General features: G+C 42.8%; 2 protein-coding genes across 7 annotated transcripts in view; both read left to right on the top strand.

Moving 5' to 3' along the window:
* The window catches only part of ANXA13 (annexin A13), a 194,937-nt gene extending 177,305 nt beyond the window's left edge, over positions 1-17,632 (top strand). The window contains exon 11 of the mRNA XM_071738322.1: positions 12,866-17,632. Coding sequence (XP_071594423.1) covers positions 12,866-12,906 — 41 coding nt within the window. The 3' untranslated portion in view covers positions 12,907-17,632. The remainder of the gene's footprint in view (positions 1-12,865) is intronic.
* The window catches only part of ZHX1 (zinc fingers and homeoboxes 1), a 30,335-nt gene extending 11,238 nt beyond the window's left edge, over positions 1-19,097 (top strand). For 3 of the 6 annotated variants that reach the window (XM_071738314.1, XM_071738316.1, XM_071738315.1), the window contains exon 3: positions 6,999-17,632. In XM_071738314.1, coding sequence (XP_071594415.1) covers positions 7,219-9,843 — 2,625 coding nt within the window. In that variant the 5' untranslated portion in view covers positions 6,999-7,218 and the 3' untranslated portion in view covers positions 9,844-17,632. Of the gene's footprint in view, positions 1-6,998; positions 17,633-18,955 lie in introns of those variants that run through there. The other 3 variants (XR_011724633.1, XR_011724632.1, XR_011724631.1) reach the window with 3 other exon arrangements.
* Positions 19,098-25,283: the final 6,186 nt, after the last annotated feature.

Here is a 25,283-nt window from a genome sequence, read left to right as displayed (position 1 = left end):
TAAAACTGTATTATCTTTCTTTTTCCTGAACAGCTCTGTGCCTCAGGGATTTGACACAGGAATTTGACATTTGGCAAGGATCTAGCCCTGAAGTCTGAGAAGAGCATTCTTCTATTAAAAAAAAAAAAAAAAAAAAAAAAAGGCAGAATTATGAGTCATAGTGTATCGCCACCTTTTTGTATCCAAGGGAGAATTTGCAGGATGTTTTATTACCTGCTCTCAATCATGCTTTTATGCCCATCATGCACAGTTGCAGGCTGCTTTCAACCACCTTTATTAAATGGATTCTCCTCCTCCTTCATCTGCCTAGGTTATTGTACTGGAATCCATCTTTAGGCTGCTCTCCTTCCTGTGCTCCTGCAAATGCCACTGGCCTAGCAGGGGGTCTAAAAGTGTTGGGATCTGGTAAGCCCTGAGACCTCTTCCCACTGGTTTGGAGAGAGCTCCTGAGGCTGTTAGTTGCTGTTGAGAGGCTATCGTTTTGCCAGGGTGACAAGCAAACATTAATGAAAGCAGATAGCAGCCAAATCAAAATCTGGTTTCCAATGTGACGAGGGTGTGTGCAGTTTGCTGCAATGAGTGGAGGAGGGGGAGAGAAGAGGGAGACAATCTGTGCTGAGCTGTGTCACCTTTCACAGCGCGGGGGTTCCTGTGTGGCATGAGGGTTGATAAGAGAATGAGTTGGGCTATCTAGTAAGGGAGACCATCTGTAGGACTGCTGCTTGGGTCTCTGCAGAAGCTGAAAGGTGTCTGGGGACACAAAGTCCAGGAAGTGAAAGGAAGGCCTTGTACTTAAGCCTGGGAAAATGAAGATCGTTAGAAATTTTTCATCTGGGAAAAAAAATGCAGATTCAAGTTGAAAGGAACATTTTGTGAAATCCAGTCTGCACCAGATTGTTTAATTTTAAAGAAGGAAATCCTAGGAGAAGACTTTTTGTTTCAATGTTTTAAGGAGAAACTTTTTTGGTAAACAATTTTAAAAATTAATACTTTTTTACTGCTCTTTTGTTGTGTTTTGTTTTGTTTTGTTTTTTTAAAGCCAGTAAAAAAGCCCCCCCAGAGAAGGGGTACAAAGATGATCAGGGCTGGAGTACCTCTCCTGCAAAGACAGGTTGAGAGAGTTGGGGTTTTTCAGCCTGGAGAAGAGAAGGCTTGGAGAAGACCTTAAAATGGCCTTCAGGAAAGCTGCGGAGGAACTTTTTACAAGAGATGCAGTGATGGATGGGACAAGGGGGGAATGGCTTTAAACTGGAAGAGTGTAAATGTAGGTTAGACATTGGGAAGAAATTCTTGACTATGAAGGTGGTGAGACACTGGCACAGGTGGCCCAGGAAGGTTATAGATGTCCCATCCAGCAAGACAAGAGGGCACAGTCTTAAGTTGTGCCGGGGGAGGTTTAGGTTGGACATTAGAAAGAATTTCTTTACAGAGAGGGTGATCAAGCATTGGAATGGGCTGCCCCGGGAAGTGGTGGATTCTCCATCCCTGGAGATACTTAAAAAGAGACTGGATGTGGCACTCAGTGCCATGGTCTGGTAACTGCAGCGGGAGTAGATCAAGGGTTGGACTTGATGATCTCTGAGGTCCCTTCCAACCCAGCCAATTCTATGATTCATCCCTGGAAGACCAGGTTGGATGGGGCTTCAAGCAGCCTCATCTAGTGGGAGATGTCCCTGCCCATGGCAGGAGGATGGGAACTGTATGATCCTTAAGGTCCCTTCCAAGCCAAACAATTCCATGAAGCATTTTGGGTGTTAAATCAAATGTTTATTCAACCCAAAGCACGTTTTAAATCCTTTTGTTTCAATAATTTATTTCTTCCTCCTTTCTTTTTTCTATGTAACAGCACAGCAAGCAAAGGAAAATAGAGCTGTAACCGTGGAAAAAAAGTATCCCTAACTTTGCTGCCATTTTATTTGCTATGATAACCATTTACATAAGTCTGATACTTTCTTTCAAGAGTAATTATGCGGAGATGTCTGATGTTAAAAGTACTGAGCGCTCACAGTTTGAATTGAACCCTTTAGAGGTCAAAAAAAGAAAGACTTTCCTACATGAGGTTTAGCTGCCAAGGCAACTGTATCACATAGAAAATACATGCTGATATGACTGAGGAGCAGAGACAGGCACCATACACATTAAAGGTACTTTTGTGTCAGTGCACCCATGGTTTTTGAGTACTTGTCATGTTTGAGCAGTAGCTCCTCTACATTCAGACACAAGAACTCCTTATGGCTTTCTGTGTCAAAAGCAGTGGCACAAGTGAGTGTGCTCAATGTAGAGGTGCCTGGGGGATATTTTGTGATAAAGATAATCTAGGTCATTTAATGGTCATCTGTGGCCTGGAATCCTGAAGTTTACTTTGATGGAATCTGTTCGTTACCCATTAAAACCAGTGGGGATAGGAGGCAACAAAGAGAGTCTTCTCACATGGTGAGTGGCAAACTCTTTTCCTCTGCTGGGCTCTGGGTCAGGTTCCCACTGCTGGGGTCTGGCTTTGGCATACCCTGGAGCTGTGTGGGGCAGGCAGGACAGTAGGGTTTGGTACATTCTTCCCTCATTCCACATCATAATATGGCAAGGATCCTAAGCATGCCTTTATCTTTGCAGAACACATGAAGCCCTGCTGAAGTCATCTCACCAAGTTTTACTCCCATGTTCAATTAGAAGGAGACCTTGTTTAAATATGAGAATCAAATGTGAATCTTGCAGGATTTAGATATTTGGCTTTATTTTGGAGCCATAAGGAGTCTCTGAACTTTGCAGCTACAGAACAACTGAAGAAAATGTCACTATAAAACAGTCTTTCACCCTTCTCACTGACAGGCAGCAGAAAACAGAGCAGATCAGCCTCTACTGAGCTCTGTGCAGGATGTTTTTTGACATTGATATGCCTACTCTGAAAAAAATGGTAATAGTTACTACGTGCCTTAACAAAGGATAAAGAATTGCATATTGCCATGGGTTAATCATATGCTACCAGGAGAAGACTAAGCAACATTTTCTGTGTTGAGAGAGATGGCAGGGAATTTGTAAGCGATTTTAAAAGTTAGAAGCAGTTTATATTACTTTGTCTTCTCCTGAGCCACCCACCCTGTTTGTGCATAATTCTTAAAATCCCACTATATAGGTTTTGCAAGCTTTTCCAGTACACTGGATGGAAGTGTCATACAGCAAGCAGGAAAAAGAGCCATTTCATAAAGAATACAACCTGACCACACAGCAAAGACTTTCTGTAAATTTGTTTCTTTTCTTGCTGCATCAGCTACTCCTATTTGGGGAAGGGAAGGAAAAAACTTGTGTGACGAACAAGTTATGTGTCTTCTGCTGTCAGTCCTTTGTCTTTTCTTTCTCAAACCCTAGTCAAAGGGCTATAAGATTTCTGCCTGCATTTAGAATGTATTTCTGTAAGACTTGATCTAAATCTTTAAATGTTGAAATCCACTCTGGAATAAATCTGCTTTAATATAGAGGTTAATAAATTGGGATGATTAACTGTTTATGGTCTGTTTCTGAAGAGAATTGTCCTGAGCAATTGCCTGCTCAAAGATAAAATACAAGATCCTGGACCTTCAGAAATGTATGCCTGCAGTTACTTTGTGATGTTCCCAGAGCAATGGACTGGTTTTGCTAGGGATGTCACCTGTGTGAAGATTTGTGCTAGAATTACGGAAGGGAATTTTAGTGATGAATGTCTTGAGAGATGAAGTGTGTAACCAATGGAAGTTTTTTTTCCATATTCTTTCAGTGAAAAATGCTGGTTTTGACATAAAACAAACACCTGGAATATTTCATTACAAACCAAGCTGCACACTACAGTGTCTGTATTAGCAGATGGATAAAAATACAGTGAAGTTAAAAATGGAAAATATTAGGCAATACTAAGTTATGTATTTGACCCTAGACTATCTAAGGCACAAGCCAAAGGCATCTCTGAACCATTAGTAATGATCTTCAGGAATTCATGGAGGATGGGGGCAGGTCTCAGCAGAGACACACAAACATATCACAAAGTCTTAAATGAGGAAGAGGCATGAGCAGAGGGGGAAAACACATAGGGAATCAAGGATTGATTAATAGGATCTTCATTGCCAGAATGATGCAGGTAGAATTTTAAAAAAAATCAGTCTGTAAGAACCTAGAGAATTTTAACAAGGTTCTTAAAGTATGAATTGTCAAAACAAGATTATGTCAGGCAAATCTGATTCAATTTCTTACTGGAATAAATGACCTACTGGCAGGGAATGTTGTAAACCTTACTGAAGTCCAGATAGCAGGGTCCCACAGGGCATTCCTGTAAGAGGTACAGGAGAGGTGTTTTAGGGGAAGTGAAGTACAAGGATGATGCATTATTGTTTTGATAAATTACTCAGGTGTGAGGGTTTGTAATGCCCTGGTAGACTGTGAGAGCATGTCAAACAGGGTGTTACAGATGGAATAATCCCTTGAGCACCAAAGAAAAAGGAAAGGAGGTTTATGTAAAGTCTTTAGAGGAAAGAAGGCTGGGAACAGTTGCAAGCATCTTGCTTTGTTGAGACTGTAGTGAATGCTCCTGTACCTCTTTATAGTAGGGTTCTCAAATCACAACAGCCTTTAAGAAACCTATCTTGCACACTGTAGTCAGAAGAACATAGATGGAGTTTTCTTTTTCTGAGACCTGATTCCATCAAAGAAGTGTGTTTCTCTGTTGGTAAACAGTGCAGGGATGGGATGATCTTCCTGTAAACTGTGAGTGAAAGTGAACCACAGCAAACAGATGAGCTACAGAGACTGAGCAAAAAGGCTGCATGTGATGCACATGGATATGTGGGCTTACAGGCACCATGAGTACTATTGTATAAATGAGGGGACTGGAAAAAAACACTTACTGATTTGCTGGAAGGGTTTCCCATTTTATTCTTTATCTCCAGCAGGCTTCAATGCTGCATGTCAGGTCAAATGTTCTTTCCCTTTTGCTCTGTGCTATCCCAGAACGGGACCCTCCGTAAGCACTGAAGCTCCCTAAGGCTGCCCTGCATATAGATCCCTGAGTGCTGCCCTAGGGATGAGGCACTGCAGGATACTGCATCCACTTCTGAAACTGCAGCTGCAGTCAGCAAAACTAGCTGCTCAGTAGCTTTTGAAAGTGGGCATTTCTGGCATTTCTGAAATTTTACTCAAGATCGCAGAAAGATTAGGTAATGCCACCCAGCTCTTCCCCAAGAGCATTGCTCAACACTGAGTCTTGGCAGATGCCTTTCTTTTGTCAAGAGCCCTCCGTCCCACAAAGAAGCAGCACAGTTGGTAATGCTCTACCTCTCATCCATCAGGACACACAGACAAATGGATCCATTTACCTTGGCTTCATGGTTCTTCTGCTGCAGAGGTAAATGAGATGGCCTGTGATACGTACTTTGTATACACAGGGAGGTTGGAGTAGATGATCTCTAGGTTCTCTTCCAACCTAAGCCATTCTATGATCTTTTATGCTTCTGTGCAGTTTTACAGACTCTTGACATTAACTTGTGGAAGAAAGGTATCTTTCTTCTCCAATACTATTAAATAATTGCCATCCTGGAATGATTACCTGAAACTTGTTGAGCATTTTTAGTGTACTTAATGCCATGTAGCCATGTCCTTGGAATCAAAACCCTATCATATCAGGCTATGTGCTTTGGATGTATGCACAGAAGTAGTGCACAATGTCACTGTTAAAAACATCTGCAAAGCGTTTTTATGAACAAGTGAGGTTGAAGCACATAGTTTCAAAAACAGCTTATGGAGCAGCACTGAGTAGAAGCTATGGATGAACACTTTTGTCTTTTGCCTTCAGAAAAATGTGAAGCTAAGAATTCTTTATCTTCCTTCCTATCCACAACTTCTGCCCTTCCATAATCAAAAAAGAAGGAATAATCTTATTTTACATTGAAAAAGAGTGTTCTTTTTCCCCTCCCCACCTCTTGTAAATTACTTTCTTCCTTTTACACTCCTTGTGTTCCTGTAAGACATGGTCATGAACAGAGCTGGCCTGCTGTTTGTAACATGTTCCATGCTGTTCCATTTCTAAACCTGCTGAAACAGCTACAGTGTGTTCCCTTGGATATGAGCATGCTCCCACTTTGTGAAGTATATGATGTTCCACTGTCTAAAATGAATATACCTAATATACCTGTGGGCTTTTTGGTATGAGAAATCAGTATCTGAAGAAGAAAAACATAATTTTGTTTGGCTTCTGCTTGCTGTATCAGTCTTTAATGCCTTTTCTCTTTGGTATGGTTCCCACAATCAGTCATGTTCCTGTTAATGCATAGTGGCATGAAAAGAGATTTTAGTTAATTGCCATGTGCTAGCAATCAACTTTTATTGGTTTGGGATTGTCTTCAATTGGATAATGACATCTGGGGAGCTAGGAAGAAAGGCCAGTCATCTTTTGTCTGCCAAAGTGCCTTAAAAAGGCATTGTTTTGCCTATGTTCAGACCTGGGAGAAAGGCCCTGCACGTGCTCATGCTCGCATGCAGAATGCAACAGGAAAACACCCTGGGCTGCCTTTTTTGGGACCCTTCACAACCTCTGACACCAAAGACATGGCAGAGTCAGCAGTGGAGATGTTGTACTGGGGTTGAGTTTGTGATAGGAAGGAGTTGAGCTCACAGGGCAGTCAGGAGAAGTCATCATGGAGGCAAAGCACTCCAAAAGCAAGACTGCAAAAATGATGTGTGAGAACTGAGCTCAGCATTGTGCCAAGAAAAAGGCTTCTGAAGAAAAGGAAACAGTCAGAAAGTTACCTGTTTTACAGTATTTTTTATGTCTTTCACTGCCTGGACCTGAGCTAAAACAATTTTCAGCCTTTCTTAACTTAGCTTCAGGTATGTGTCCTTGGAATGGGTCTGCTGGTTTCAGGGGGTGAAGAGTGTCAGCATGAACCCCAAAGGCCTGACTTACCTTAAGCTACAGGAGGTATTGGGCTGGAAGTTCCTCTTTCAGCTGAACTAATTCCACTGTCTCTTCTTTGCTACAGGTGGTGGATGTGGACTTTAGAAGAGTGTGGCTCAGCATCTCATCCTCAACTGTCTCTTTTTAATCTGATTGCACTACAAAAGAAAAGCTGCTAATGGGATAAATGTTGAGACATTACAAGAACTGACTTGAAGTACCAAAAGCCATTACTATTATTAATCAAGAAGAGCCTGAAGCTAAGTCTGTGTCTGACCAATTGGTATCATTTACACGTAACAGGCATGGCAAGCAAACGAAAATCAACAACACCATGCATGGTCTTGGCCAATGAGCAGGATCCAGATCTGGAAATGGTATCTGACTTGGAGGAAGGACCACCTGTACTGACACCAGCAGATAACCCCACAGCAGAGAGTGTAACAAGTGATGAGGATGTTCATGAGTGTGTGGATTCAGACAATCAGAAAAATGCAAATAAAGTAGAAGGTGGTTATGAGTGTAAATACTGTACTTTTCAAACACCAGATCTCAATCTGTTTACTTTTCATGTGGATTCGGAACATCCCAACGTAGTACTAAATTCCTCCTACGTTTGTGTAGAATGTAATTTCCTTACCAAAAGATATGATGCTCTCTCAGAACATAATCTGAAGTACCACCCTGGAGAGGAGAATTTTAAATTGACCATGGTGAAACGTAATAATCAGACAATCTTCGAACAAACAGTGAACGACCTCACTTTTGATGGGAGTTTTGTTAGAGAAGAAAATGCTGAACAGGCTGAGTCTTCTGAGGTCCCCTCATCAGGGATCTCAATTAGCAAAACTCCTATTATGAAAATGATGAAAAATAAAGCTGAGACTAAACGTATTGCTGTTTTCCACAATGTCGTCGATGACATTCCTGGTGAGGAAAAGGGAACAGAGAATGAGCCAAACTCTGAAGAAGCAGTGGAAAACCAACCTCCGGCAGTTCCTGAGTCCAAAGGGAGCCACTCAGTTGTTTGCAGTGCAGCAGATGTGGCCGGTGCAGTGGTGACTCCAGCACCAGTGCTTCAGCCTGGGGTGGCACAGGTTATAACAGCTGTTACAGCTCCACAGAACTCAAACCTGATTCCAAAAGTCCTAATACCTGTCAACAGCATTCCAGCCTACAATACTGCTTTGGATAACAATCCTCTTCTGCTCAACACCTACAACAAATTCCCATACCCAACCATGTCAGAAATCACTGTTCTTTCCACTCAAGCTAAGTACACAGAGGAACAGATTAAAATCTGGTTTTCAGCCCAGCGTCTGAAACACGGGGTGAGCTGGACACCAGAGGAGGTGGAGGAAGCGAGGAGGAAACAATTTAATGGCACCGTGCACACTGTGCCACAGACAATTACCGTCATTCCAGCGCACATTTCCGCTGCCAGCAATGGTTTACCTTCCATTTTACAGACGTGCCAAATAGTTGGTCAGCCTGGACTTGTTCTCACTCAAGTTGCTGGTGCAAACACGCTGCCAGTCACAGCCCCAATCGCTTTGACTGTAGCTGGGGTCCCAAACCAAACGCAGTTACAGAAGAGTCAGATCCACACGGCTCAGCCTCTTGCAGAATCCAAACAAGCAGCTGCCACCCCGGCCCCTCAGCCCATCAAAAATGAGTCTGCACTGATGAATCCTGACTCCTTTGGCATCCGAGCCAAAAAAACTAAGGAACAACTGGCAGAGTTGAAAGTCAGCTACCTTAAAAATCAGTTTCCTCAAGATTCAGAAATTGTTAGGCTTATGAAAATAACAGGGCTGACTAAAGGAGAGATCAAAAAGTGGTTCAGCGATACACGCTACAATCAGAGAAACTCAAAGAATAATCATGGGATTCATCTCAACAGTGATTCATGTGCCACCATTGTTATTGATTCAAGTGATGAAATGAATGAGTCCCCGACGGGAGTCGCTCCGCAGAGCAAGTCATCGTGGAGTGCTTTTCCTGATTTCACCCCACAGAAATTCAAAGAGAAGACTGCTGAACAGCTGCAAGTCCTCCAAGCAAGTTTTCTTAATAACCCTGTCCTTACTGATGAAGAGATGAATAGGTTGAGAGCCCAAACCAAACTGACCAGGAGAGAGATTGACGCCTGGTTTACAGAAAGAAGGAAATCAAATGTCTTAAAGGAAGAGGGAGCCGACTTGAATGAGAGCAATGCTGGCAGCTCAAAAGAGGAGGCTGGAGAAACATCTGTGGGAGATGGAGCAGCAGGAACAAAATCAGGGTGTTCCACTTCAAGCAAAATAGGGAAAAAATCACCAGAGCAGTTGCATATGCTTAAAAGTTCCTTTGTTCGTACTCAGTGGCCATCTCCACAAGAATACAACAAGCTGGCAGAAGAAACTGGGCTCCCAAGATCAGAAATTGTGAGCTGGTTTGGAGATACTCGCTATGCTTGGAAAAATGGTGGATTGAAATGGTATTATTATTATCAGAGTGCCAATACAAACAGTCTGAATGGCCAAGGCTTCTCAAGAAAAAGAGGGAGAGGAAGACCAAAAGGGAGAGGGAGAGGGAGGCCTCGGGGCAGGCCTCGAGGAAGCAAGAGATTAAATTGCTGGGACAGAGGTGTGTCTGTCATAAAATTCAAAACTGGAACAGCAATCCTGAAGGACTACTACATGAAGCACAAATTCCTTAATGAGCAAGACCTTGATGAACTGGTAGCCAAATCACACATGGGATATGAGCAGGTCAGAGAGTGGTTTGCAGAAAGGCAAAGAAGATTAGAACTTGGAATAGAGCTGTTTGATGAGAATGAGGAGGAAGATGAAATGCTTGAAGATCAGGAAGATGAGGAAGAAACAGATGATAGTGATACTTGGGAACCTCCCCGACATGTTAAGCGTAAACTTTCAAAATCAGATTGACATGCAGTTTGTGACTTGGAGGCCAAAAGCCTGTTAATTAAGTTGGATGTTATGGTGAAGAGCCAAATGATTTTTCATGGCCTTCAGTTTAGCAAGCACCTGCTTAGCATCCTCCTTCTGCCTAAAAAACATGGGCAAGATGCTACCTATGCAGGAAACAACTATTTGCTTCCTTGCTAGAAGAGATGAACACCCTCAGGCCTAGCCTAGGACGTGAGTTTATGAATGAGATCCAGTTCAGCTCCTCCTCTTCCACATTACCAACAGGAAGGTTCATGTTTGTAATTCTCATGACTGCTTCTCAATATTTAATTGCCTTATGTTTAATTCCAAAAGAAAACCACAGACACATATTTTTTCATTGATGTAGGAGAACATTCCCTGCTCATGAAGGAAGAAAGTACAAAAACCTAAGATGTCTGTTTGCAAACATCGCTTCACCTGAAAGGTTTCGTGGCCTGGGTCTATTTCTTAAGGAAAGAGTTCAGAACAAAAGAGAAGGGGAAAAGTATGACAAAGGAATCAATGAGCCTAGGGGTGAGGATTGCTTGGTTTAAACAAATGAGGTGATATTGGCACCTTTTGCATAGCTTCAGAATGTTTTGGGTTTACAGAACTTGTTCTGACATGTTCCGTGTTGATAACTGAGTTAACTGAATGAGTCTAATGCTAGAAGATGCTTTTTGCATTTAATCAGTGTATCCTACATCAATTTAATTTAAATGCCTGACAAACTTGATGCAGTTAATAGTGATGTTAATTTTTAGCTTGTGCATTCTTCCCTTTGTTGGAAATGGTAAGAAAAGTATGTATATTTCTACCTAAAAAGAATAATTTTTTGAAATCTTACACTGAATTTTACGGTAAACGTGAGGCAGACACTGCCTAAAAGTTGTTCAGAGTTGCTTAAGGGCTTGTAAGAATACACAGTTGCAGAATTGAAAAGCCTCTTGGGGTGCTAATAAGAAAGGTTTTCATGTTGTGGCAATGACATGATGTTTAATTCTCAAACAAAATGAAGTTATATGGCTTTTAGATGCTTAGGAATGATAAACATGGTAGTGTTTAATTGTTCTTCAGCGACAGCCCAGTTGGATGATGTGTGTGCAAGTTTAAGTTAAATTCATCTGAATGGGTTGAGCTCAGCCCTGTGCTGATTGTGCTTTGGGCTGCTGGGTGAATGCACTTACTTTTTGAGGTGGTTTGAGCTACCTAAACTGGACTTCTGAAATAATGTAGTCTAAGAAGCTTCTACATCTTTAAAACAGTGAAGAAGAAAAAAAGTAGCTATTTAAGACACTGAAGCATAGTAGAGTTCAAATGATCAACTTTATAAATGGGCCAACCTAATGGAAGTTAGTTTAGGCAAATGTCTGGCATTTGGAGAATTGGTACTTCTCTGAGGAAGAGTAATTTGTGTTCTTGCTACTGTCAAACTACATTTTTTAGGGATGAGCTACTTTATATTTAGATGTCAAAGAATGATAATGAATTGGTGCTGCTGTTGCCAGCATTGTCTGCTTTTACATTGGCACTAATGGAGAGGATACTAGCAATCTCCTTTTGCACATCTGTCAGCACCTTCTCTGTAGGCTTCTGCATCTGGTGACCAGTGAGGGACATGTTAGTGTAGAGAAAATGTGCCCTAATGTTTCCAAGAACCTAATCTGGAATTACATTTTCTTCTTCCCTGTGATAACTGTCAGAACACCAAAGAAAGTCATTGAGACATGATTTTCTGAAGCAGAGGAGGCCATGTTAGATCTGTTTTTCATACCTGATTGTGCAGATCAAAGCAAGAAAGTGAGTAACATCTGACACACAAAAAAATTAAAAATACTGGTAGCTCAGCTTCCTTCCTGGACACTGGTAGCTGCTCTTCTGCTCCCAGATTGAACAGGCTGCCTGAGCTGCAGGAGCATGTTCTGTGTGAAAGCCATTTACTGGAGTGAGCTCTTCTAACTGTCTGAGATTGCTGGAAAGAAAAAGGCAATAGCTTTTGGTGTGTGTCATGACTTTGGTGATGAAACTGTTTCCTGACTCCAGTGAGTGAGGCACAAGGTGGCCAGTGATGCTAGAGAGGACCAGCAGCAGTCACTCAGTTTAACCTGGGGATGGGGGATAAGCAAAACTGTGTTGTCAGCACACTTCATTGGAGTGCTTATGGCTCTGGGTGTAAGGTGCTGTAAGAGAGATCAGGGCCTAATGGTCTTCTTAGTGCTGAGTGTTAGGGAGGTGTTTGGCTGGTAATGATATGGATGAGGCTGTTGTAGATGCCACCAGATACAATATTCACTCATGTTAGCTTGAAGCTCCCCTGGGAATACAGGGTCAAAAATCAGTGCTTGCTGAGTGGGAAAGGACAAAGCTAGTAGAGAAAGAGATGCTATTTTTAAGTTTCCAAAAATATGAAATCTGTAAAATCCTTGGGAACATGCCTCTAGCAAGGAAAATCTGGAGTTGCCTGAATCCTTAAGGCTGACCCAGGATTAAATTTTTTACAATTGAAAACCCAAAAATACTCAAGCAACCTGTCGTAATAAACATCTCTGATTTTTGTTAGCAGAGACTGATTTAGGTTAGCACTAACTCAAATCTTTTTAAAAAGATGGCAAAAAATAAGGATCCAAGGTAATTATATGATTAATGTGGGAAATTTTCCGTTTTGGCAGTATATATACAAATAACTCTCAGCTACAATGGTAGGCCTTAGCACATCTGGCCTGAAAAACACAGGAAGAGGAAATACATTGTTTATCAGACTTAATATAGTTGGATTGGACGTCTTCTTTCAGTGAAATGGTCAGAGATGGTGGGAGTTATATACTGGGCCAGATTTTCCATTGCTGTAAATGTTGCAATTCCATGTATTCCAGTGGCTGTAATAGTATTTACATCCAATTGAGGTACAGCATCTCTTTGCAGAATATAAAATTGAAATTAAACCATGTGCTGTGGGTCAGCTAATGAGAGATGCAGAGTGCCCACATTTCCTTTGGGCTACATGCTTATTGTAAGCCTTTCAGCTGTGCCAAGGATAAGAAAAAATCTGGGTGGGCTTAGCCTGAGGAGAGCAGTTTTATGCATTCATTATTGCTTATATTATGTCTCTTATTTCTGTTTGAACAAAGTCCATTGATTTACCAGTTTATTTCATGTGTATATTTGCACTGCTTACTGGGAGAGAGGGAAACTCCTTCCAAGGCCTCCCGCATCAGGATTGACAGGAGAAGCATTAGAAAGAGCTGTCAGCATTCTGATCTGTTTTATCTGTGAATTATGGTCATGATTGGTGGGAACTCAAAGCTGCTGGTAACAGTGGTTTAGCCCAGATTTATCTCAGCCAACCTTGGGCTGCTCTGCTCCTTACCTTGGTGCCCAAGACACATCACAGAGTCACTGAGAGAAAGAAATCTCCAAGTGGGTGGAGAGGATCCGGTGCCTTCTCTTTCTACCAGTTACACGCAGGAAACTTCCTAAACTTAAGCACATAAGCAAGTGTCTTGATTTGTGATGAATCTTGAGCATTGCTCTGCTCATCAGCAGTGTCACTGCAGCCTGGCTCCCTCTTGTAGCTCTCACTTGCCTGCAGGGGGTTTTGGAAGCCACTTGCACTGAGCTATATTCACAGTGGAGAGGGAAGAGGCATGAAAGTCCATCTTCCCTGGCTGAGTGTCCACGTGGGATTTTGTTCATTTCCCTGCTCAGTGAAGAATTGTGTGGAGATGAGCCAGTGGGATGTTTTCTGTGCTTCTGTGGAGCTTCACCTCTTAGGTTTGAGCTAGTTATGAGCCAGGCTTCAGTGGCTGTCACTGACAGTGAGATAAAGAAACTCTTTGATCTTGCTCAGATCTTACCTCAAAGTAGCTGATTTGTTCTGAGTATTGGATGTGAGCACCAGGTCCTTTAGAGCTAAGGTAGAGCTTTTCTCTTCATCTGCTGTTTCTGCCAGTACCTGATCTGATGATGCTAGTTACTGCTGTCCATGGAATTCATCTGAAGAGAGAATAAAGATAATCCTTTGCCAAAATGGAGAGGGAGAAGGACTAAAAGAAAGCAAGCAGTGTCACCACCGGGTGAGGCATCCACCATGACTGTATCGTGCTGCTTCATGGCATGTTTTGCTTTTGCTTCTAAGTACAGTGAAAAAGCACAGTTCCATCTTAAACAGTGCTGTCTTCCCAGTATCAACCTCTCAATGACCCCAAGGTTACTGTTGTAAAAAGAAAGTAAGACTTATTCCTCCCTGGAGGTTTGAATGAACGAACAGAGTGCTGGCTTGTAAGAAGTAGAAGGAAGGGAAAATACAAAAGCTTGAAGGCTCTTGACTTTTGCCTGCCCTGCAGAATTCACTTACCTAAAAACTGATAAGCAAAACAAGTTTTATTGTTGCTCTTTTGACAGAACAAGTATTACAATCACTCATTTTTAGCACATAGAAATATCTGCTTTGTTTTGAAAGCCAAGGAGAAGAAAGATATCTAGTACCTCATTACTAGAATTTAGTGGATTATCTCTAATCCACTATTAGAATGAATGAAGCCATTCCCTTTTTTAACCTTGCTCAGTACCATTTGAAAAATTAGTTGGTTTTTTTTCATTACAATATATGCAATATGGTGTCTGGCTGTAACTTTGATTATTGGGAAGGCAACTCTTGGAGTGTCCACACATGACATGAAATAATTTTCCTAATGCATGATTTGTAGACTTTAGCCAAAAGTCTTTTCTTCCTGCTCACCAAGGAACTCAAGGCAGGCAAATGCACTCCCTTTCCCTCTGCAGAGCAGAGAAAGCATTTCTGGAGCCCACACAAAGTGATTCATGGCCTTATGTGGTCCCCATAGGCCAGAAAGCCCAAAGATGCAGACGCTCTTCCTCCACTCTTTGCTTCTGAAGTGAGAGCTCAGCAGTAACTCTGACAGCTTGTCTCTGGCTGCTGTGTTTTAAGGTGGGCTGTGTTTTCCCTTTTGCACTTAATGGAGTACTGTGTATTCAGGCTGGATATCAGTATTTGCTTCTGTAAATATGATGGTATCGATTGCATCCTCCACCTTAGTCTTGTATCTGTCTATATTCATATCTCCCAAGGAGAGAAGATAATCTTTAAGCTTCTGTAATATTAAATATCCCTGACCTAAGCTGAGTGCACATGAAATATAGCTAATTGCTTTGATTTAATTTATTTTTTCTTGGAAAAGAATTTTGCCTACATTCAATAGTAATGAAGAGACAGTATCAATGACCAGAGAGCAGGAGAACTGTTAAGGGTTGTTTGTAATGCCTGGGATGATCGTGTATATTAGAGAAGGGCTAATGAGGGCTCAGTTCTCTGCAATAAATGGTGCTGGGTTACACCTGTATTCTTCATCCAGCTTGTGATATCCTAGGATAAGTAGAGATACCAAGTAGTATGCTTGAAACTTACTGAGTCAAGTTACTTGATGTTTGGTGATGTATTAAAATTCTTTAGGAAAAGAAGTCGTAACAGAACGTGAAAAATCCCCTCAGTAGCTACTTACACATGCTCGTTTGCTCAAATTTCTGTGTTATTTTCCCACTTCTAAAAAGGGAGATTTTGAAGCACATGGGGGTTACAACCCATATTTTCAAGTTTAATGGTCTGAGCTTTTGGGGGTTTTTCTCCTTCTGCAATAGAGGGCATCTGCACTTTTTCGGTGGATAGTAATTGCAAAAAAGACTTACACAGCATTTTAAAATGTAGAGTGGTAACTGAGGATCCTGTAGCACTTTTCCTGAATTAAGGTGAGATTTGTCTGATTGCTTGTTGATGTCTGCTTTTAAGCAGGACACTGTAGCCAGTCAGTATACCTAATGAATGTGAGACAGCTCATCCTGCATGCCTGGAGTTGGTCAGATGAACTGCACCCTAAACTCCACTGACTGCTACACGAGGCTTGCAGGCAGACAGGGACACTACAAACATCTGAAATAAGGTGAGATGGACCCTCACCTGGGAGCATGCTGGGTTTCAGCACTGGTCTCAGTGTTGTGGTTAGCAATGGTACTTAACCTCTGCTTCCCGCTTGACAATTGCTGGGAAGCATGAGGCCTTTTGTTTGTTTTGGTTTGGTTTTCCTTTTTTTTGCTTTTTTTCTTTTCTTCTAGAGCAGGTAGCACAACAATGGTGGATAAAGTAACTGATTCTTTGTTATAGTGCTGTGGCATAATGATGATTTGGGGTTTCTCAAGTGTTCTAGAGATAAGGTGACTATAGGAACATCGGACCATGCATATCTTAGAATGTGTTAAGACACATAATATTTGTGTCTCGGTTGATGAAAGTATTTCCTTATGCTTATCCAATACTAGATACCTATCATGAAACGTTCTGTAAAGAATCTGCTAGAATGAGAGAAGATCCAAGTCTTCATTTGGGGTATGAAACCATCAACCATGAGAGCTCCCTTAGGATTTCAAAATGTTTGCCCTGCCTCCAGTTCCAGCTTACAAAAGTGTTTCCAATTTTGCATAGCTGGCTATCTGCATGTATGCTTACAGTCTGTACAGAAATGCACTAAAATGAGTTGCCCTACTGGGAAGGCTTTATATTGTATAGAAAATGTGGCACTAGGTACTGCTCTTCATGTGCACAGGAGAGTTCACAGGTGTCGATCTCGTTTACAGAAATGATGGCGCTTTGCAATTTTCTATAATATATTGCAATATATTTAAATGTCCTGTTTGACATGTGAAATGAAATTAAGTTAATGCATTGTTATGTATTTGCAGTATGAGGAAGACGATTCACTAACAACCAGCAAGGTTTTTAGAAGGTGTCCAGTACGTAGCTGTCCGTGTGATTTGTCTGGTGTATGTGGTGTTAAAGGCAGCAAGAATCCTCTCACTGTTTGGAATGAAGAGTTTCTTTCGAATGATGCAATAGCTTACAGTGTCTTTCCTTTGTAGCTGCCCAGTGTGGTGAAGGGGAAGCAATTCTTGAAAATGTTCAAGATAACTGGTTAACTGTGAATGGGCCTAATCTTTCGTGAAACCAAGAACATTTTTGGACACACACAGGACTTGAATACTCAAAAGGATTTGAACTTAGTGTTGTGCCAAAGTTAAACTACTGCAGTTGGCAGAAGTTCTGCACTGTAAATAGAAGACTGATTAAAAGACAGCGTGTAAAAAAAAATTAAAATTTTAATACAGTACATTTTTATTCTGATACATGGAAACATTCTGGTTTAGACCTTTTTTGAAGATGCTTCAGTGACCACTAGATTTTGTCCTCTTATATTTTGTTTGGCCTAATACTATATGTTCTAGTAAGATGGGCTTTATTGCCTGTGTTCTTTGATATGTGATTAAGCTTATAGCTTTGAGTGACCAAACATTTTACAGAGTAAAAGTTCTTAGAAACAGTATAATGTAACTGATATTTCTGTGTCTTATTTATCAGGCTCTGCACAAACTTGGAAAGTTGTGCTGGACTTGTACAACTCGTATATGGGAACACAGCATACTTCTGGATATTACAAACCTAAGCCTTCGTGGCATTATGGATCTTGTCTTTGGATTTATTTTTGTTATTTTTTTGAGGCAAAGAGATTAATAGATGCTGCTGTAAAGTATTTGTAATATTGCCATTATTGCTTTCTGTAGCAATTATTGCTTTTGCTTCATCAGATAAAGAAAATAAATCAGAGATAGAAAAATCCGAAAAGATGCTGGTAGAAGAAAGGATCACATGGGAACTTCTGAAAATAAACTTTGTACCAAAAATCTGAAAACAGAAATAGTGGAATAAATGTTTCCTTACTGAGTGCGTGTGGTTTTAAGAGGCGATGTGGAAACCAGGAACCACATACGTATGAAAATGTTCACAAACCAGATCTTCCCAAGTGTCTGATTTTCCTGTTACACAAAACTGAGTTTCACTGATTCCTGAGGCACATCAAATCTGGAGAACTGGCTTGGCCGAACGGCCGGCGTGAGGTCAGCTTCATGTGTGAGTCAGTACAGCTGCTTGTTGCTGAACTGTTCTGCTGTGTCAGCAGACGAGGGACACATTCACATGATTTTCCTCATGAAGGCAGATGCTCTTTATAACTGCATTTAAAATATTTGGGGTGGGAGGAGCTGGGGAGAGCAGGAACCACCACTTCGCCGAAGCCCCTGTCAGTTGTGCATCACTCTGTGTGCGTGACTTCTAACGTGTGCCTTGTCCTCAGAGAAGAAGGGTCTGAGGTGAGCGTTTTCTGCTGAGCTCTGACTCGTGTCTCACAGAACCTCCCTGCTGAGGCGGTGCTGCTGCTGGCTTGCATCAGCCTGACTTATCACACCCATCTACTCCAGCTCCAACCGGGGCGGATGGAGATCCGCTCTTCCCGGCATTGTGCCCACAGACCCCGCCTGAGAAACAGATGTTTAAGGGGGCAGAATCTTTCCTGAGCTGTAGCTTATGTCACTCCTGAAAAATTACATCCCTGGCTGAAGTAGTGATCTATGCACAGGCCTGGAAATGAGCCCTAGTAGTCAGTACAGCTTTGTGTTTGGCCAGATAGTTTTATTTGGTTCAGTGAAAATAAGGGGGGGGGGAAAAATGTTTATTCAAGAATCCATCAGCTAACAAGGGAGTTATGAAAAGCCCCAAATTATGCATGCAGTCACCTTTTTACCTTTTCTGTTTACAGTGTTACCAGTGATTCTGAAATGCTGCAATTCAATTGGTATTTTCACAAGAGACCAGCTGGCCCTGTGGATGGCTCCCCGTCTCTCAGCCTCCTCTTCCCAGCCCCTTCCATCTTCTATTTGTTTTCATAACAATATTGTCAACTATTGTTTTTAAGAATTTAAAATACCAAGCCACTCTGTGCACTGCCTTATTTTTCTTTTTTTGCCAGAAAGCCCCCTCTAGAATGATGTTAAATTGCTCCCTCTGGGCTTGGTGTTGCTTTGAAACATTGCTGGTGTTGGTCTTCAGTCTGTCAGATGGTGTTTTCTAACATTTTTGGTTGTTAAATGACTTGTTGCACTTCAAATACTGTAAAATGAAATCTTCAAATAGCCTTATATGTTTCTACTGCAGTAACGTTGAACTATTAGCATTTTGACTAATTCCTCTCCCATGTGTGTTTCTTTACAGGCTCAGTGCTGAGCTGATGTTCATTACCTTAAAATACTGATTTGGCAGAAGGAAGAAAATACAGAAAAAGGGAATGAAATTGTGTTTACCACCTAGTTGATTTGTGTCTTTGGGTGAAAATAAAGTTCAGTGTTGGCAGAAATTCTCCTAGCCATCTTCAGTTTTCCTAAATAAAAGCCAAATAGGAAAAAGCATAATAAGCCTGTCTTAAGGGACTAACATGGAAGAAGGCCCTAAAAATAATCTCTAATAATGACATGTTCTGAGTTGAAGGAGATGGTACAAATAATACTGCAACTGCAACTGCTGTCAGTCCTGCAATTTTATTCCAGTAGCTGTCCAGAGCCTCCAGGTGAAGTCCAGCTGCAAGCATTGCTGTGCATTCTGGTTCAGAGCAGCAACAGAGGTCCATGGAAGCCCTGGGATGGAGCTGGTTCATCATTTTGTTTCATGCCACCCCAAAGTTAAAGACTGCATTGCTGACGTATGCTTTACAGTGTTCTTTGCTCTAAATACATTTCACTTGCAATGATTCAAAAAGGGAGCAATTGTGGGCAAAGTCCATTCTTGATTTCTGCATTTTGTTTGCATTTCTTCATTGAGTAGTGCTCTCCCTCTGCTTCACCTCATGCTTTCTGTGGGCACTGGTGCTTGTACAAGGCAAACACAAAGCCATAGAAGCTAAATTTAATCATTTCCACTGGCCCTTTTCAGCAGTGCAAAAGCTGCATGGGAAATGAGGCACTGGAGAATCAACAAGCAGCTTGGCTCTTTCCCTTGTGGAGGCAGCCTCCCCTGCCAGCCTCCATGTTGTACAGGAGTGTAGGGCTGGAAAAGCCCAGGAGCTGTGTGGGTCAGTCAAGGGCAGTCACGAAGCCCTGGGTATGTTTCTTCAACATAGTCTTATTTTTCCTAATTCTTAAGGTTTGTTCCTGCAGGATAGCACTATTTTAGGAAGTGATGTCATTACAGTAGAAGTCTACAGCAGCCAAGGCTGCTGAAATGGTGTCCTAGAGCAGTTGCTACCAGTGCTACATAGTCCTTCTCAGTCCTGAAAACTTTACAGGAGCAAAGTTTTAACCTGGAGAGGTACTGAATCTGCTGTGGTCTCCATGGCCAGGTTTCATCATGGGTAGCAATTAAGCAACAAGCATAACTGCAGCCAGAGGAAGTTAATGAGTTTTCAGATAAACTGATAAGACTGACAAAAAGGGCATAGAAAGAGGCATACAGCCTTCCCCATGCCTGACGATGAGTCTTGGGTTTTTTTCCCAGCTAGACCAGTGGATTGGAGATACCACCGTTTAGGCTTGGATCCACAGACCATTAACTTGCAGCCCCAAATGCTTGTAGTGAATTAGTTCAGATACATGATTCACATCAGTACTGCAGATGTGCAGGGCTGCACAGGAAGCATTCTGTAGGATTTTCCCTGGCACCTGATCATCTTTCTTTCCAGAAAGCTTTTTTCCTCTCCTCAAATTCATTTTGGTAAAACCCAAGGGTGTGCTCATTCTGTTCATCATTTATCTTACTAGACAGAAAATAATTGCAAAGCCCATTAATAGCTGAACACATCTCTGTGTAGTGCACCCTTTTGGCAATAAAGAATTTATCTGGTTTTGTGAGGCCTGAGGGGGAAGGATTGTGGCCTGGTTAATGTGGCTTGCCAGGGGGTTGAAAGGTTGTGCTGTCTTAAGGTAGAACAGGCAAATGATCCATGTTTTGTAGGATGTGTTTTATCTGTCCTAAGGACCCCTAAAAAGCTTATGGCACTGATGAACAATTCTTAATCCTTGATTTCTATGATGCACAACCCCTCACCTTCCCACTCGTTTTTGATGAGTTTTACTAGAGCTGAGGGGTGGCTTGATAATTTACAAAGGGAGTGGATTCCATGGTTTTACTCTTCTGAGTGATGAGAAAGCAAAAGGATAATCCCTGTCCACTGGACTCAGGGGCTGGTTGGAGCTGAGCTCTGTCTCCCCCTCCCCTGTCACCTTTTCCTCCCAGGCTCTTTGCCTGGTGCCCTTCACCTCAGCTGTTGCTCTCTGTGCTCTCCTGCTAACACTGCCTTGGTTTCAATGCATCATCTCTCACAGTGCTTGACTGTGCAGGAGCCCTTTCTCTCTTTAGGAGTAGTTAACCATGTTAATTAACCTGGTTACTTCCTGCATCTGCATTTGCTGAGCCTGGATTGAGCAGTAGTTCCCTCAACTAACTCAAGATGGATGGAGGTTCACTGCAGTTTTGCCAGCACTCCCTCAAAGATGCACTGAGGTCAAGATATGTGTTCTTTTTTTTTCTAAGAGCTTTTGTTCAGGGGGGTCAATCTTTTACCACCCTCAGTGTAACAACTTACTGTTCAAGGAGGATTGTTCTTGAGCTCTGCACCTCAAACCATCATAAGACTTGCTAGAGATCATCTGAGTTTGTCAGAGCTTCAACTGCAGTTTTATTCACAGTTTGTAGCAGTGCATCTGTATACTCTTAGCCATGATATGTTACTTATACTACCCTCCCACCTTAGTCATGGACAATATCCCCTTATGTGTGACATATGCAAAAAGGGTGACAGCATAAAGAACTGCCATTAAATAGAAGGCCAGAGTCAGCAGATAAAGAGCTGCTCCTCTTTTCACTAACATGTTTAGTGAAGAGCCTATGTTAAGACTGTTAAAAAATGAAACTAATCTTCCCTCAAGGTATGAATATTTCACAATGTCTGGAAAAATCCTACCCTCTGGAAAAATCCACTTCATGATTCAGGAGCCACCCATCCTTTGAGGAATGTTGCCTTTGGGTCTTACTGCCTTCTTCACTGCAGGCAGCTCTCTTGCTTTGAGGAGGGAACTTGTCTCTCTTTTGCTTTCTTCCAAGGGCAGCCCCTTTCCAGCAAATTTAAAAAAGCAATAAACCATGTGAGAGCTGCATTATTCCTCAGCCAATGCGTGTGGGCAGTGCCTACCAAGCTCAGGCCCTATTTGCTGACTGAGGTTTCTTGTTTCTGCTGTGTGTGCTTGAAAGTCCCTGAAACCTTTGTGGTGTGCATTCTCCTGGCACAAGGGTGGCCAGGCTGTGGTGAGAACCCATGGAGGCTATCACAATGCAAATAATAACTTCAGTAACTAAAGAAACGCTGGGGGAGAACTCTTCTGCTTTAATTTTGCCTCACAGTAGTCTGGGAAGGAGGGAGGAGAAGAAGAAGGGCTGTCAGGATCCAGACAAGCTCTGTCTGCCACGCTGTATTTTCTTTTCCTGGCCAAAAGGCTCAGGCAGTAGGGCAGTGTGACAAATTCCTGCCTATCACATGAGCTGTCTTCACCACCCAGGGTTTTTCTGGGATCACCCTGACTGCAGGATGATGAAGCACACCAGCCTGCTTCCTGTTCACCAAGGTTGTTTATATGGAAATATAGACATTTCTCTACTTCTGTTTCACAGATTTGCCACAGTGGGAAAAGACCTCCAAGATCGCTGTGTCCAGCTCTCAACACCCCCCTCCCCCCAATAAAATATAATATATATATCCATATCTGTATCACCCACTAGAGCATGTCCCCAAGTGCCTCATCACACATTTTTAAATACTTCCAAGGATGGTGACTACATCACCTCCCTGGGCAGCCCATTTCAATGCCTGACTACTCCACTAGTAAAGAAATTCTTCCTCAGATCTAGTCTAAACCTCCTCTGGTGCAACTTCAGGCCATTTATTCCAGTCCTATCATTATTCACTTGAGAGAAGAGGGCAGCACCCACCTCCCTACAACCTCCTTTCAAGTAGATGTAGAGAGCAATAAGGTCTCCTCTCAGTCTCCTCTTTGCCAAATTAAACATTCCCAATTCCCTCAGCCTCTCCTCACAGGGCTTGTTCTCCAGACCTTTCACTAACTTGGTTGCTCTTCTCAGCTCTCCAGCACCTCAGTGTCTTCCTTGCAGTGAGGGGCCCAGAACTGAACACAGGACTGGAGGTGTGGCCTCACCAGCGCTGAGCAGAGGAGCACAATCACTTCCCTTCTGCTGCTGGCCACATTATCCCTGATACAAGCCAGGATGCTGTTGTCCTTCCTGGCCACCTGGGCACACTGCTGGCTCATATTCAGCCACCTGTCAACCAGCACCCCAGGTCCTGGGGGTCCTGGCATCTTTCCAGCCACCCCTCCCCAGCCCTGTAGCATTGCTTGGGGTTGTTGTGACCAAAGGACCTGGCACTTGGCCTTGTTAAACCTCATTTTACTGCCCTTGGCCCACTGGTCCAGCCTGTCCAGGTCCCTTTGCAGAGAGAGCCTTCCCTCCCCTCAAGCAGATCAACTCTCCCACCTAACTTGGTGTTGTCTGCAAACTTACTAAGGAAGCCCTCAATCTCATCTGGATCATTAATGAAGATACTGAACAGAACCAGCCCCAAAACTGAGCCCGGGGGGAACACCACAGGTGGTTGGCTGCCAACTGGATTTAACTCTGTTGACTGCAGCTCTCTGGGCCCTGCCATGTAGCCAGTTTCTAACCCAATGAAGAGCACACATTAGAAACTGGCTACATGGCAGGGCCCAGAGAGTTGCAGTCAATGGAGTTAACTCCCTCCATGGAGCTGAAGCTGGGTCACAGCACCTCACTGCAGGAGCAATGAGGAATACTCCTGTCAATAACTTTGCTGATGTACAGGAATTTGATTGGTGACCACAACTTACTGGACCCCATTTATTTATTGGGCTGATTCTCCTTCACTGAGCCAGTGGCTTAGGCTGGTGGTGGAATAAGGCCTTGGCTGCCTTTAGGAAGTTCCATCTATGGGTTATTTTTAATCCCGAAAGCTGCCTACATAGAGCAGCTGCACCAGTGCAGCTCTTACAGATACTGTGTATCTCTGGGGCCCCTGGAAGCTGCCTCTTCCAGAGCTGTTGCTTTCTCCTGCATGAAGCCAAGGCTAACACCATCACGCAAGTCATGCCTTGCAAACTGAGGGAAACAGCTTAAGTACAGTGAGAATATGTATCCTGGCAGCTACACTGATGACTCGGGTCTTAGGGGAGAAATGGATCAAATCTCCAGTGCTGACAAAGCACAGGAATTTCCTTAAGTTGCATATTTTTTGTTTCTGTAACTAAGACACGAGGAGCCTTTTAAATGTTGGCAGGGGAAGAGGCGATCCAGGCAAGGGAGGAAGAAGAGAGGCAATATTATGCCTATGACTGAAACCATGCAGTCAGCTGCTGGGCACCCTGTGTGGTGCTCAGGAATTGCTGCTCTCCTATCACTGATTCATCAGCCAAAGGCATTCTCTGCATTGCAACACTCACCTTGGGATCCTCAGAGCCAGCATGGCTGAAACCCCCAGCCCTGGAGGACTCTGCAATCCAAGCTGGCAGCCAACTGCTGTGCTGGGATTTGCCCCTGGGAGTGCCTTGCTCTTTGTGTTTTACTTTGAGCTGGGGCCACATTTCACTTTAATTGCTCTTTTTTGCTTGTTTGTTTGTTTTTTCTTCTTTTTGAGTTGCTCTTAATCGTCCTGATGGATTTTCATGCTTTGCTCATTAGACTGGTGTGTTGCAGCATGACAAAGCAGTGCTTTGGACTCAGAAGTTGTTCTGGTATTGACAGGCTCATTAATTAATTTTTCATTTTTAAGGAAGTACAAGGATGACTTTTTGGCTCACCTCCAAACCTGCATGGAGATTACATGGGACAAAATGGACCTTTCTGGATGAATGGACTGGAAGGGGAGAGAAAGGAAGCAGCACTGTAGTACAATTACAGCTCATTCTGTGCACAGCAGTATCATGAGGCAGTGTACACAGCTAGAGTAGCTGCAGTTTCACCTTGGTGCTCCTAATGATCAAGAGTGTGCCTGAGAGTCTTTACTTCTTGACAAAGCTTGAGGATCAGTGTTCACTTTGTCATGCCTCCTTTTCTCATAGCACAGTGTAGAGGACTTTGGAAAGCCCTGTCTTGGAAAGCCTGAGACTTGACAAATTTCCTCTTCTTCAGGGCAAGGCTGAAATCAAATGGAAAACTTAATGAATTACATTCCCATCCACCTCTGCACAGACACTGCGCCAAGATACTAGCAGAAAAACTCCACAGTTATGCAATTAATTTATCAAAGCATGGGACACTTCGGTTCAAGGATTTGTTGCAGGATCTTATATTTCCTTTACTGTGAATCATGACTGACCTCCTCGCCAGAGCCGGGGAGCTGCGACGGCCCTGGAGCTCATCCGGCGGTGCAATCCGCACCCTTTCCCCACTCACCTCCAGGCAAACACCAGAAACGAGGAGTTACAAGCTGCCCCGAAGCGGTATCTTCCCCTCAGCGGCCTCGCCG

Source organism: Heliangelus exortis, chromosome 2 (assembly GCF_036169615.1).
Source record: "Heliangelus exortis chromosome 2, bHelExo1.hap1, whole genome shotgun sequence".
Lineage (NCBI taxonomy): Eukaryota > Metazoa > Chordata > Aves > Apodiformes > Trochilidae > Heliangelus > Heliangelus exortis.
Note: the sequence above shows the minus strand (reverse complement) of the source record. Positions and strands in the feature narration are given on the sequence as shown.